The sequence below is a fragment of the Anas acuta genome, chromosome 3, assembly GCF_963932015.1.
Source record: "Anas acuta chromosome 3, bAnaAcu1.1, whole genome shotgun sequence".
Taxonomy (NCBI): domain Eukaryota; kingdom Metazoa; phylum Chordata; class Aves; order Anseriformes; family Anatidae; genus Anas; species Anas acuta.
The window spans coordinates 20,582,679-20,598,656 of record NC_088981.1 but is presented as its reverse complement, the minus strand read 5'-3'; the positions used below and the strand labels follow the sequence as shown (position 1 = coordinate 20,598,656).

At 35.1% G+C, this 15,978-nt stretch overlaps 1 protein-coding gene across 3 annotated transcripts in view; it reads right to left on the bottom strand.

Annotated features, from left to right (window-relative positions):
• Positions 1-9,504: 9,504 nt before the first annotated feature.
• The window catches only part of SPATA17 (spermatogenesis associated 17), a 96,581-nt gene continuing 90,107 nt past the window's right edge, over positions 9,505-15,978 (bottom strand). For all 3 annotated transcript variants that reach the window (XM_068676019.1, XM_068676020.1, XM_068676017.1), the window contains one exon: positions 9,505-11,494. In XM_068676019.1, the coding sequence (XP_068532120.1) occupies positions 11,414-11,494 (81 nt within the window). In that variant the 3' untranslated portion in view covers positions 9,505-11,413. The remainder of the gene's footprint in view (positions 11,495-15,978) is intronic.

Sequence of the window (15,978 nt, the reverse complement as noted above, 5' to 3'; positions counted from 1 at the left end):
TGGTGCATCCTGTTTGTTTCTCATTCTTTTTGACTGAGAGCCATTGAGACAAGAGATGCACAAAAAATCTTTGAACATTAAAATTATTCCATTAAAAATTGTGATGGGTGTGTGGAATTTCTTCCTCTCTTATAATGTGTATTATTTTTTGTTCATTTGTTAAAGAAAAAAAAAAAAACAAAACCACTGACAACAATAAAGGATAGTTTCAAGATACAAGTATTAAAATATGGTCCCTGGATGTAAAGAAACATTATCTATGACTTAGCTTCCTTAGCTTTGCTGTTTAAAACTTCAGGTAGATAACGGTGACTTTCATTGATACTGGCAGATTTATGTGGCCATCACTAAAAAGATCAAAGTGGCCTTGATCAATGTTTTGAATGGATGAGGTACATACTTGCTTTCCATCAATATGAGACATGCATCACTACTTTTCCTGTCTGTTTTGTTTTGTTTGTTTAGTTGTGTTTTTTTTTTTTTTTCTGTTATTGTTGGTTTAGAAAAGATCAATTTTGACAAGTGCAAACTCAACTCTTTACTTGAAGCTCCCTCTTATAGTTTTCAATGGAGCAGATTCACATAAAGATTTGCATTTCTCCACACCTTCCTCTTTCCTGATAAGTTCCACTTCAGGTCTCCAAATGAAAGTTTGTATTATTTGGTCACTAATAGTGTTATTGTATTTGGGAAAAAATCAACACAATCCTTTTCTTTGGCTCATTAAAATCCAGATTATACCTGTCCTAGAATCCATCACCAAGTAACAAATATAAGTAGGTTTCATTATCAGAAGGGGCATCATTAGGATCACAAAGATGAATAAATTATTTTCAGCTTTTAATTCCACTTGATGTTGCAGAAATATTTTTTAAGTGTATTTTTCAAAGTCAGCTCTGTCACAAAAAAAAAAAAAGTGTTAAAATACCCCATTTTGCAAATTCTTCAAGCAACCTATCAAGGGACAGAGAGCTATAAAACACACAACACTTACTTCTGACATTCTAGGAATGTTTCAAAACAAATGAAAGCAAAATGCTTCTGAATAGTCCCAGTAAACCAAGGCAGGTAGGGTTAGGCCCACAGCTGAGACCCTAAGTTAACCTCCATAGTTCTTCTGATTCTGCTCCACAGCTGGCAATTTATTTACCTCTTTAGCTTTGTGCTACATCACAGTCCCACTAGTAAGCAGGAAAACATACCTTCTGCTTTAAGTTGCTTGGGAACCACATGTAATTCCAGGTTCTTATGTTGATCACTTCTGAATTAAACTATTGTACTGTATACTGTGCAAAACTGTGTTCTGATAGATTAGTTTCTAATGCTTGTTGAAGTACTGTGCTGTACTATCTATAGTCCAAAATTGACTCCAGTGAAACTGAGAAGCACTGAAGAGATATGTATTTGACACAAGTAGTGAGTGTTCCTCTTAGTCCTATCTTCTCTAACATTTTCTTTCTTGATGGAAGAATTTTTGTTTCTATATGAAAATCTATTGGATGCTGCACTAATAACAGGGTTTTTCTGAAATATTTTTATGCTTTATCAGCAATTCATACAAGGCTTTTGTAGGAGAAAATGACTCAGTTGTTTCTAAGCTTATTCACTTACATTTTTTTCATAGAAAAGTGCCAAAACCTATCCTCCTAGTCCTTGCTTCTAACAAGATAGCAATAAAATACTCAATATTTGAATTGATTTGCTAATTCTATGTGACAATCTGAGTAACAGATGTATCAGCTAAATGTGTTCATGCTGTGAAGAGTCAGTTTATCAACATATTTTGAGAAACATCATGGCCAGATTCCTTTTATCAATGTAACAACTGGGGCAACCTACTAGTTGTCAAGCTCAACAGAGGGTTAGTAGTGACTTGTTCAAGGTGAATCTTCTCTTAACTGTCACTTTATGCTTTGTGACCAGAGAATTATGTTACTGAGAAAATGTTTGCCTCTCTTCTAAACTATAAGTAATCTGGAATTTATGACTAATTTAGATTTGAATTAAAATTATCCAGTGCAGCATAATCCCTGTATGTATAACATAATGAGAAAAAAAAATGAGTCTTTCAAATTTCAGCTGTTTATATGAGCCTTTAATATTACAATAGAATCTTTTGGGAAAAAAATACCAGAATAACATAATAACAATTCCTTGAAGTTTCTATTTTTCTAAGTTCTTAAATTGACAGAGCAATTTTTTACCCTTGTTAAGACAATCAGCTTTGTAAAAAAAAAAAAAAAAAAAAAAACAAAAAAAAAACACTGTATTTTCTTTGACAAATCTTCATCTGTTCTTATAAGAAGCTATGATGAAAGGCTGCATTTTTGCATGCTTGAACAACTTCAGCTAGTGTGGCTTTGAAAATCATATGCATGTAAACTCCGTCACAAGGTTACCTATATCAGTAGCATATGTGAAGTATATTATCATGAGAGATGTAAGTGGATTAAATACTGATGTAGTAAAAGCACCTTGTCATTTTAGCTACTATTGTACTTGAGGAGGAATCATGCAGTCTTCACTAAAAACATTATATTAAAAAAGAACTGCACTTTGGAATGTTTCAAGTATATTAAAGATTTTTAGGGGAGGGTGATTCAACATTTTTTACAACAGTTGATTTCTTCTTAAAGCATAGTAGCGATGAAGGATTAAGTAAACATATGGATATATTTTATGAGAAATTAAATATACCATCACTGTTTTCACATTACTAGAATATGCTGGGGGTTAAATGGAAATAAAAACTTGAGAACAACTGGAGCAAATATTCTTATCTTTTAACAAGAAACGTACCTTGTTGTCTTAAATGCTCAGATCACACCATTTGATTATGCATGCATAAAGTATAAAGTCGTCAAAAATCTTTCCTTATTCTCAGTGTTTGGCAACAGCTGTGAGATATATGACCATGAATAGAAATGAATGAGAGCTAAATCATGTGTTAATCATTCCCAGAACTAGGTCAAACATAAGCTCTCTCTTGATGTTTACAGACACAGCTGCCTGTCACGGTCATCCTCTTCAACTGTCATTAGACTGCAAGTGACGAACTAACAAGTTGAGGAGCTGTGGCCCCAAGTATCTATGTGAAAAGTGGTCTCAGTCAGAATTTCTGCATTCTCAGAGACAACAGTGATTTTTCAGTTCATTTCTTACTGCAGAGACACTGCTTTGAGTCACCCCACTGTAGATTTATAACTATTGACATGACAGGTTTGAATACAACAGGGACTGATTAACACCCTCACCCAGAAAAATTCTTCCTCTTCCATTTTCCTGTTTGGCATTTGGATTAAATGTTCCCACAACTTGTAATATGTGTCACTGGCTAGATTTCACAGGGAAGATTGTTTCCATGGTTCTTCCAGTCACTACTTTCTTTGCTTGTTTGCCGTGGTTCTTAAGCTTTCTCTATGGTCTTTTCCCTTTTCAACTAATTTCTTTGTTCTTTACATTTGTACAACAATAGCATGGAAGGGTGTCTGTTCTGAATAGGGCATCTGAACCTTCTTTGTGGAACAAAACCAGTCTCTATCCTCACAGCAGAATTCCCACAAAAATGTGATGGACAGAGACCCTGACAAGTCCTTACACATATGGAATTGGAATTTAGCTCCAACATCTTCCATATCTAGTTTCTATTACTGAAACAACTATGTATTTCAGTGTGCTTGCATCTGATTGCATCACTGTAAATTGCTTTGGAAACAAAGCCCAGAAATTTGGCTAGTTTAAGTAATCATCTGGACTAAAGAGGAGCTGGGGATGAAATTTAAATTTTAGAAACTGCTGTTGTCACTCCATACTTAATATATTATGTGATTTAGAAATAAACTGTCCATTCAGACCAATGGTTGCAAAATGTTCATGTTTATGTCACTGTCATAAGTGTGTTCAGGGGACTGCGAAGAAATCAGCAAGACCTGTCTGTTTTGAAGAAATGTTTAGATGTGGTTCAAAATCCACACTGACTGCTTCAGAATTCTCCATTTTCTCTGTTGTCGAAAGCAAGAGATTGATGGCAAACCAATTTTTGCCTCATCTGCAGATGGCAACATTTTGTGGTGGAGGAAATCAATACATTAATACAGGAGCTTGTATTACAGGAGAGAAAGAAATCTTACAAGACGCAAATTTCTTGAATATTTAAGCTTTTTTACTCCCAAATGATCTTTAAATAGTTTCTGTCAAATGTGTTTGTTTTTTTTTTTTAATGTCAGCATAAACTAGAGGTATGCTATGTTGCAGTGAACATGGAGCAAGTGAGAGGACAGAAAGCAAAGATCAAACACAGAAAAATGCAAGAGGGTGAATGATTCCTAGCAGGAACATAGTAATCTCATCTATCTGGCACACAGCTTTGGCAAATAGGCAAAACGGAGCTAGCAAATGTCTTCTGAAGTAACAAGAGGCCATGTCAGTCTGTTTGGCCAACATTAAAAAGAGTTAACTAAATAGTTTTATTCAAAACTAGTAGACACATGTAAGATAATTATTGCTGCAAAAAGCATAAATTATGGGCAGTCTGTCTTATATTGGTTTTACATACTATGCACACCTTAGCAGTGACTCACTGGCCCAGATTTTGGTTAAAGTATCAGTAAGAAAAACTGATAATAGTCCTGTTCAAGACAGAGCACATATACCAAGGGTACATTAATAATAATAATAAATAATAAATTAAAAAAAGATTTGCACCTGTTTTGCTTATATATAAATTATTAATATCTACAGTTCTACTCCTTCCTTCCTTCCTTCCTTCCTTCCTTCCTTCCTTCCTTCCTCCCTCCCTCCCTCCCTCCCTTCCTCCCTCCCTCCCTCCCTCCCTCCCTCCCTCCCTTCCTTCCTTCCTTCCTTCCTTCCTTCCTTCCTTCCTTCCTTCCTTCCTTCCTTCCTCCCTCCCTCCCTCCCTCCCTCCCTCCCTCCCTTCTGCACCTTTCTACCAGAGTACCTCAGACTATAAATCTAAAACAGTGACAATGAAAGAACCATTGTTACTAGAAAACAATATGATGGAATCAAGTGAAACATTTAGACAAGGAATCATCATCACACCACACACAGACCTACACAGAAAAAGAGAAAAGACAGCTAAACCTGGCCTTACCTTCTTTTAAAAATAGAACAAAAATAGCATGTGTTTCTAATTTGTAAGCACAGTCCTGCTTTAAAGATATAATCATTGTGGCATGAGCACACACAGCTTGTAATTACAAGTGGTCCTTACTTGTACTATGAGCAGATATACAGAATGTATAGTTGTTTTGTTTTGTTTTGTTTGTTTTGTTTTGTGTTGTTGAATAGTTTGACCCAAAATGAAAGGAACCTTAAGATTCATTGGACAGCAAAAAATAATAAAGTGTAAGAAAGAGGGTTCAGTTTGGGATAATTCAAACCTAGTTTATGTGTGTTATTGGCTGTTATAATAGTAAAATTACATGTGAGGATGCTATCATGCCACACATATAACAGCACCAGTAAATGTTTTTGTTTTTTTGTTTTTTTTTAACTGAATGGTATACACATGAAGCCTTAGTGTTTTTTTCTTGAAGTGCCTGAGTGATTTATCTCAACAGACTACTGCACTTAGGAATTTCTTAACCAAAAAATTCTCAAAGGAAGCAGTTTAACGCAAACTCTCAATATGTCACATTTTGGCAGTGATTGCTTAATGCAGCAGTGCACTAATGAATTGCTCCACTGCATCCTCTGATCATGAATATGAATCGGAGTACTATAAACTGAACTCAATGTACTGATAAGTGACTGCATCTGATTGTGCCAGCAGCCAGATGATTTTCTCATTAATGAGCTGAACTATTAAAAGATGGAAGAATATGAAGCCAAGCCAGTTTTGCATTGTCTGAGCTTATTTGCTGACCAGTAACCTTTGTCAACTGGTGAAAGAAAATACTCCAAAATGTGTTTAAAAAACGCAGTTAAGACAAATAAAAGCTCCAAGGCCCAAATTCCGTTTCTGATTAGATGGATGTGGTTCTTTTGTGGTTGTAGTGTTTCTGCTTTAATATCCAAATTTTAAAATTAAGGAGTTACAGACATCTTCTGCTTTTCAGTCTCTATCATTCTACCAGTCTCTACAGCTGGAGACCCAGCACCTCATTCTCCTAACAGACTCCTCTATACAGAACTTCTTGGCTGGAGGGATGGGCCAAGAGGAACCTCATGAAGTTCAACAAGAGAAAGTGCAGGGTCCTGCACCTAGGGAGGAATAATACCAAGCACTGGTACAGGATGGGGGCTGTTCTGCTGAAAAGCAGCTCTGCAGAGCCGGACCTGGAAGTCCTGGTGGACAGCAGGTCGACCATGTACCTTTGTGGCCAAGAAGGCCAGTGGTATCCTGGGGTGCATTAGGAAGAGTGTTGCCAGCAGATCAAGGGACGTGATCCTCTCCCTCTACTCAGCCCTGGTGAGGCCACATCTGGAGTATTGTGTCCAGTTCTGGGCTCCCCTGTACAAGACACACAGAACTACTAGATTGAGTCCAGAGGAGGGCTACAAAGATGATTAGAGGACTGAAGCACCTGTCGTACGAGGACAGGCTGAGAGAACTGGTCCTGGAAAAGAGAGGACTGAGAGGATACCTCATCAATGTGTATAAATACCTGAGGGGAGGGTGTCAAGAGGATGAAGCCAGTCTCTTTTCAGTTGCACCCAGCAAGAGGACAAGAGGAAACAAGCACAAACTGAAGCAGAGGAAGTTCCATCTCAATATGAGAGGTCACTTCTTTGCTGTGAGGGTGACAGAGCACTGGAACAGGTTGCCCAGGGAGGTTGTGGAGTCTCCTTCTCTGGAGATATTCAAAACCCACCTGGATGCCATGCTGTGCAATGTGCTCTAGGTGATCCTGCTCGGCAGGGGGGGTTGGACTAGATGATCTTCAGAGGTCCCTTCCAACGTCGGCCATCCAGTGATTCTGTGATTCCATGACAAGTTGCAGATACTTCTTTTGGAATACAATTAATCTGACAGAAATATTTCTGAAATTTGACCTTCTCAGGATCTTATTGAATGTCAAGCATTGGTAGGTCAAACTCCATTATTATTTACAAGCATTACCATTTTGCTTTGCTGTTTAAATGTGGTTACATCTCAGCTGGAGACAACCTTCATTATAAATCCAGAATGAAGAATCTAGATCAGTTGCATAACCCCTACTGTCAGAACTTCTGCTCCTGTATAAATGTGAAGTGTGACTTACTTTAAAAAGCAACTACAAATAAACAAAAAAAAACATTGCTTGAAAGCTGCTGCATCATATTTGAGCAAGAAAAGTGTACAGAGCAAATCAAAATGTGGTAAACACTCTTATAGTAATATTACCTGTAGAGGGCATTACAAGCTAAATGTTTTCTATGACAAGTGTTGAGAGCATCTTGGATCAGATCAGAAGATAGTCCTTAAATTGCTTAAATTAAGAGATTTTCTGTGTTTACAACATCAGTTATGTAGGAGTCAAACAAAATTATTGGGCAGCAACACTGAAAGATCTTTAATCCACAGAGTAACTGCAGACAGATTTTGTAAGAAGAAAGGTTTCCAGATATTTTCAGATATCCCTGAAACTTCTCATGATATGAGATCCTGTGAGCAACTTGTAGCATATAACTGTTCCATTTTAATGACTTCACCTGAATTCTTTTTATAAGTGCTGTGATCCTCATTGGTGGTTAAACCCAAAGATCATCAGGACATCGACCATTAGCATAAATGTCTTGAATCCTTAGCACCTGAGATGTAGGGCAGTGTATCCAGTATTGGAATTAATAACATTATTATTTGACTCTGTCAAGATCTATGATGATCTAATGTTACTCCAATAGCAGTGTGTGGCAAAGTATTAAGTTTCAGGCTTCTTATGCATTAGATAAAGGTATCTACATGGCATAGCAATATTCTGCTAATGAGATTCTTCCCAGTATCTCCTGCTTCTTAAAGGTGTTTGATAAGCCTCTTTAGCCATGCAATATGAAAATGATCAACAGTACTTTTTTTTCCTCTTTGCACATGGATTAAATCAGTCCAAAACAAAAAAATATATGTTTCTATGGCTGAGCAGCAAGGATTATACATCTACAGCTGTCCACTGAAGATATATTTTGTTATTGTAGGAATCGGCAACAAGGATGTTTTGGTATATGTATTAATATATATGTATAGTATTAGCATATAATATATATGTATTAGTATTCACATTTTTTTGAACACAATTAACTAGATTACATTTAATGAGACAATTAGAGTAACTGGTCTTTTTATTTTTTCTGAGGACTTATAAACAACTTCTTATATTTATCTCTTTCTTTGGCATTGCAGTGATTCTTTTGATTTTTAGATACTGTTGTGAGTAGTATGCTAAGTGTCATATCCCACCACGTTTTGAAAGAGATACATATCCTTCAGACTCATCAAAATCCATGAGTTCATTTCAAATTTTCAGTGTTTCTTTTCCTGTGTCTCTATCTATATATATCCCATGTTATTAAAACATTGAAATGTAAGAATAGACTGTAATGTCCCTTATAAAACAAAAAGATCTTCTCTGAAGTACACACCATTCAGTCACAATTTTCTTAATAAAGAAAGCCTACAGAAAATAGAATATTTACAACATATTATTAAAAATATTTCAAGAATTAATTTTATAATTCAAAGTGATATGGTAAACTACATCAGTAAGAAAGTTAATGAAGAGTAAATTAAAATCACTTACACAATCATTTATTGATAGACAGACTGGTTACATAATGATTTCATCAAAATCCTTATTGTGATGGTCTTTATATTATTGTAGTGATTAAAAATATCAACATTTTAGCTTTAACTGGCTTAGACAAAAACTGTAAGTTTGCAACATGCAAACATTTTAATTTAAACAAGAGAGCAAAACGAAATTTTCTTCACAAGTCACTTTTACTTGCTTGCCAGAGCAGATTACCAAATAGAAAGTGCTAATCTGTCCCAGGGCTAAATTTAGCCTTCTATTTCTACATGCTGTAGAGATTCTTGTATTCACTTGCATATTATTTTCTCAATTGTCATGATGTCTGATTCCTCTACATAACAAAACACTACTGGTGTTCCTGCACCATATTATTCTGAGCATCTTTTCTAAATGTAGTCCAACATGTCAAAGAGGAGGAGAAGAGAGGAGAAGAGAGGGGAGGAGTGTAGAGAGGGGAGGTGAGCTGAGGTGAGGTGAGGTGAGGCAAGGCGAGGGTGGATGCTTATTTATCTAATAAAATGAACAGACTTATTTGTGTGTCAGAAGGTTTCCAAGAAGTAGGTAGTAGCTTAGAAACTAAAAAGTTTTTTTTGTTTGTTTTGTTGATTTTTTTTTGCTTGTTTGTTTGTTTTTTAACTTGTTAAGTGGAGGAAAAAGTATATTATATATATATACATGTCTTTTGATTGATATAGATTAGATATAGATGATATAGATAGAGATAGAGATAGAGATAGAGATAGAGATAGATAGATATAGATTAGATATAGATATAGATATAGATATAGATATAGATATAGATATAGATTAGATATAGATATAGATATAGATATAGATGATATAGACATAGGTCAGTCAAACAATTAAAATAAATTAGAAGTGTTACTTTTAACCTTCACTTGTGCTGCAGGGTCTTAGCTATAGAGCACTATTGCAGTGCTGGCCTATATGGTAGGCTTTGTTTTGTCCTCAGGTCAGACATACTGAAAGGAAGAAAGAGAAAGAAAGATTAATCTGATAAAGCCATTGCCATTTCTAATCGGACTGATGGGAAATTGTGGTATGGAGCTCAAGAGGCAGCACAGAGTGAATTACTGTGAAGTGATGAACTACCTTAAAGCGGAAGCAATCAAATAGATAGCTCTCGCATCTAAAAATTACTGTGGCATCTTTATTCATCAACAGTTTTGCACAAGTGTATCATGTTCAATCCCTTCCACAAACAACTAAAGCACTCTAGCTACATTTGATCAGATTAAATCTTAATGGGGAGACTTAGCCAGTGAGGTGGTTGCTTCTCACTTCCCAGAATTAATTTCTCATTTCCATGCTGAATAATAAACTTTTCAAAGCTTGACAACAACACACTCCAGAAAGTAGCAATACTACAGCTCAGGTTCTGCACTTATTATTTACTATAGTGGAACTACAGTATTTTTGTGTATGATAGCCCTAAAACATTTCCATAGAACCAAACAGTTGAAACTCCATGGAAGCAAAATTTTTGACTCCTAGTTCAGAAAGTGTATATATGCATTTATACAAACCATCATCACATGGATCTTCCTGCACATTTGGAGAGAACAAGAGATTGAAAAAAATAAAAATAAAAATTCAGTAATGAAAAGCCTAACACTGATTATCTGATACAAATACTATAATCAAATACTATTTGATCTAATAATATTTGATTCAAATACATCCAAATGATATGAGGAGAAAGCATGGTATCCTAGAAAACTCAGCAGAAAACTCCTGTAAAAATTCACTTGCATAATTTGAAGAATTAGGTTATGATTTGGTCACAGAAAATCCTGAAGTTTTTTGAGTCTTTTAAATTAATGCACTCTGAAGATATTCAACATTTTGCAGTTCAATTGCATGCTAGCAAACACAGCAGTCAAATATCAGTTTTGTGTGCTCAGATGTGTTCTTCTTTGTTAAGCATCACATAATCGTGATAAGACTGACACAGGACCAAGAGTAAACACATAGATATTAGCAAAAAAAAAAAAAATTATTAAAAATTAAGAGGATACAGAAAAATTGATTAAATAGTAAGGTATATATGAAGCTGTTAGAAATTTAATTTTTCAGCTGTGAAGTTATATCACACACAGAAGAGCTAAAAGGCTTTAAAAAAGTATTATCCTTGTAAATAGCCTACCTAAGTTTATTGATCATATGAAGAGATGGAGCAGTACCCAAAAAAACATGTATACTAACATAAAGGATGACCAACAACAATGATGAAACATATCTAAACTTGAGAGGGAAAAGATAGATTTTTTCTGAGTGTTAATTTCACTTACAAATCTGTAATAAATACCACGTTTCTGAGTCTTTTTTTACCTTGTATCCTATAGGATTTACATTTAAATAAAAGATAGCATTTTCAGAAGTCATTTCTAAGAGCCATTCGATTTTCTTATGATAATACTGACTTTTTTTTCGAAACAACAACAACAATCTTTGATTAATGTGGAAAGCTGTATTGCTTAAAGATCAAGCAAAATCAATTAACAGTACTTCAGACGAAGCATACATCACTTTACAGAAAGAAAAATTTATGAGACATTCAGTTGACATACTGCTATGCATTTCTTGAAAAGCATTTACTGATTACTTATCAAGTGTCTTACATTGTATAGTTTACAGAATGATTAAACTATTTGTCCACATCTGGAATAAGTTTTTCCAAACTTCTCAAAGAGTACAATCGATGGTGACACTGTTTGAAAGTCCTAAAGAAATAAAAGAGAAACAAACAAACAAACAAACAAAGTGTTTAGTTTTCATGGCTTTACATTTCATTTTTCATAGTACTTTAAAGCACTAAATATTGTCTTCTGGTTAAATTTCATTGTATAAATTAGAATGTAAAATATGAAAAATAATGAACATATGAAATGCACATTTATGCATAGGAATTTGGAGAAGAAAACAATAATCCAATGACTTAATTGCAAGCAAATATGTGCATCAAATGTATTTCTAAGTACCTATAAACACTGCAAAGACTTCCTGCCCCACAAACCAGATTCTATAGTCTTTTTTGACTCATGGTATATTAAATTCTATTCTCTGTGAGAAACAGGTAAGTTAAAGACAGCAAGTTACTCTCACAATATTTTAACTTTTCTATCTTGGTTGAAATTAAAATGCAAATATAAAAATAAAATGAGAAAGGGTTAAAAAATAATAATAATAAATTAAAAAAAAAAAATGTCCATGGAGCTGTGGTAGAAAGAATACAGGCAGGATGATTTCCAAACACTTTTTTTTTTTTCAAAGGAAAAGTTCTTGGTTCTTACATTGATTTTTTTTATTTTTTTTTGTAATGCAAATGCTTACAAATCTGAATTGATTAAGGGAAATATAAGTGAACCTGTGCCTTAGAGTACAATGAAAATACAAATCACAAACAGAAAAGACAAATAAGATAATTATCCTAAATACTATTTTCATTTAGCTATTTACTAATAAATCATTGTTTCAATTGTAGTGAACAAGATTAGCAAGACCTCTGTGAAAGTGTTTCATGGAAACACAATGAGTCATTTTATAATGGTTGGTGCCATGACTGGATGAAAGCTAAAATTAGTACTTTCTCAACACATTTCACAATTTGAAATGTTTGGTTCTCTCTCAAAAACAGAATTAATTTTTTTTTCTTTTCTGAAAGAAGACATAAAGCACAATTATCATTTCCTGGATACTTTAGACTTACCTAGATCACAGCCCCCTGCCAGCTGAACCTCCATAAGCAAGCAGCTATTATTTCTTGTAAGCTCCCTGCAAACTCAGGCTCACCTAAGTTTCATCTACACTGCATATTGCCAAACCGTGACCATATTATTTCTTAAATCTCAACCTTAAAGTTGTTTGGAGTAATTCCTTCAACACTCTATTGCATAATTATTAAAATAGCAAGGTAGGCATTCACATTCAAACTGAAATATTCCCTATGCAGTATGAAAATGCCCCATTCTTAACTTTTTAGAAGATTTAATTTCTAATGTATCTTTAATGACTTGTACCTCACATTTTCTTATCCAACAGAAATAACCTATTTGCATATCTTTACATTGTACCTTAAGAATGGCACAGAATTTTAATTTTCATTGTGTGTTTGGCATCGCAAGCACCTTCTTAATGCAGGGGAAAAAAATCCATATAATTATTATAAGTGTTGTTATAAATTTAGCATAACTGTAAATAGTTGTCTTCTAAAGTGAAGCTAGTTACATTTAATTTAGTAAATTCACTGGGCTAATATTTGTTATTTGAATGGGGAAAAATAACAAAACTCATAAAGGAAGCTCTAGTTGGAGAGAAAGCAAACAGATAATACAGCTATAAATTAGGATCAAATAACAATTCAGAGAAGAAAATCCTATTATTTATTTTGAAAATAGGAAATATGCTTCTTATCTACATGCAGGACAGTGAGGTACAGTTTAACAATTTGGATAAAAGTAGATAGGGTGAGATGAAGAAACCAGTATACACCCCCAACATCAGGATAAAATCAGGAATGGCGAGTCTGAGCATTGAAGAAGTCTACATTTGCTGGAGCAGACGGCTTTTGCTATTAGGATGCCTGGCCAAACAAAAACAATTGGCTGCCAAAATTAGCTCCTTGGGACGATTTAGGAGCCTTTGAAGTGAACAGTTTTTTGAGCTGGAACTAAGCCCAGGTCCAGCTTCAAACTCAAATCAAGATGACAAAGAGGAAATTTTCTGTGCCACACGCCCCCTCAGTGTAAGATTACTTTGGGTTGGCAGCTGTACTGTTTATCTTGTTATTTAAAGCTATTTCACTAGATACTCACAACTGAGCATTTAAACAACTGGCTCTGATTATGACGACAACAGTTATGCTTGACCACATTTAGGAAACATCACACAGTCTGATGGATAATGAAATTATTGCTGGCTTTACAGTTTGACTAATTAAAGAAGTTTATAATGAATATGAGATGAATGCTGCACAAAATGCACAAAAAATACAAATATATTTTAGGAAAACATACCCAGTCATTTTTGTATTTAAAGATACAGGTTTTATTCAGTTTTGAGTGGTGTAAGAAATTAAAGCCTGAAAATACCACTTAGCCTTGCAAGATCTTTCTTATAGCACTGAAGAGAGTCTATCCCATTGTATCATTGTAGCAGCAAAGAAGGGAAAAAAATTGGAAGTCAGAATCTCATGTCTGTAAAATTTGATAATGAAATGTAGGTTCAGATCCTCCAGCAATACACTGAAATGCACTGCTTTTTGGTTCTGGTACACTGATATATCGAGCCCCAGCAGGATCACCTGAAGTTTAAGCTGATTGCTACAGGGTATAGAATTTACAAAGTAATACAGATAATTCTTTTGAAGCTGCAAGAACAAAAGTTGTGAATGTAGAAAAACAGGCTCATTCAACATTATTTTCATCCTGTCAGTCCCTCATTGTTGGTAGCTGGAATGAATTAGATTACAAATACCAATTCCCATGTATTGGTGAAATAGAGTTTCTCAATCTCAAGATCATAGGAGTACAGAGCTGACTCTTATTGATTTTTTTCCACAGTGCATTCTCATATTGTACCATATAATTCTCAGCATTGGAGACCTGTAATTCTCAGAACCTGAGAACTACTTTTAAATTCCCAAAACAAGTTAATGCAACACTTCCTTTTTAAACTTGTCAAGCTTTGAGTCTTTTTACTCTATCAAATTGTAAGTGACTTAATCTAACTGACAAAGCTTAACAAGACCTATGGACCCTTTACATATATTTGACTACTTGACTGTCATGTATGCTCATCAGTTCCAAACAATGGAGTAAAAAAGGTGACATAAAACCACCAAAGATTTGTCTCAATTTGCACGCTCTGATGTCATAGATTTGACATGTCAAATGTTTATACAGTATCTTTGAAATGTTATTACTAAAGCAAATTCTAAAGAAATTTTGCATCTGATTATGTGGACATACATAAATACAAACACAACGTACAGACAAAAACAACAGGGGCAAACCAACCAAAGCTTGCAGAGCTATACATGCACGTATGAGTATCAGCTTAAAGGACTTTAAAAATTGCCTCATATTTCTGTTGATGAATTTGCACTAAAAATGTTTCTTTCCAAACAGTCTTGAGTGTATAGTGCAATTTCTTGTAATATAAAAATTCACTTTGGAATGAGTTAGGAAGTATCATCTTAGAAATGTAATGAAGTGGAAAGTCAACTACTTCAGTCCAAAGTAGGGAGAGGCAAACGGCAGCAACATATCCACTCACATATGTTAAGTCCAGAAAGCATTGTTACAATCATTTATACACACTCCTCTATACACACTTCAGATATCTTTCTACAGCAAATCTATCGGGTACATAATAATTACAAAGCTGATAAGCACATGACAAACTTGGAACAATAAGCTTACAATAAACTAGTTTCTGCCTTATAATCTCGCATAGTTTTTCTCTTTTTTTTTTTTTTTTTTTTTCATTTTGTTGAGTATTTTGTCCATTTTGGGGCCCCTCACTATAAGGATATTGAGTTGCTTGAGCATATTCAGAGAGGAGCAACAAAGCTCTGAATGGACTAGAAAACAAGAGTTATGAGGAGCAGCTGAGGGAATTTGCGTTGTTTAGTCTGGAGGAGAGGAGGCTATGAGGACAGGAAAGCTCTGCAGAGGGATCTGGACAGGCTAGATCGATGGGCCATGTCCAGTTACATGGCAGTCAACAAGGCTAAATGCCAGATGCTGCACTTGGGTGATAACAACCCCATGCAGTGGTATAAGCTTGGGGAAGAGTAGCTGGAAAGTTGCCTGGCAGAAAATGACCTGGGGGTGCTGGCCAACAGCCAGCTGGGCCAGCAGTGTGTCCAGGTGGCCAAGAAGGCCAATGGCATCCTGATCTGCACCAGAAATAATGTGGCCAGCAGGACTCTGGAAGTGATTGTCCCCTTGTACTTTGCACTGGTAAGATTACACCTTGAGTATTGTATTCAGTTTTGCACCCCTTACTGCAAGAAAAATAATGAGCTGCTGGAATATCTTCAGAGAAAAGCAGTGAAGCTAGTGAAGGGACTAAAAAACAAGAAATATGAGGAGCAGTTGAGGCAACTAGGATTTTTTAACCTGGAGAAAAGAAGGCTGAGGGGAGACATTATTGCTCTCTACAGCTACCTGAAAGGAAGTTGCACTGAGGAGGTTGTGAGTTT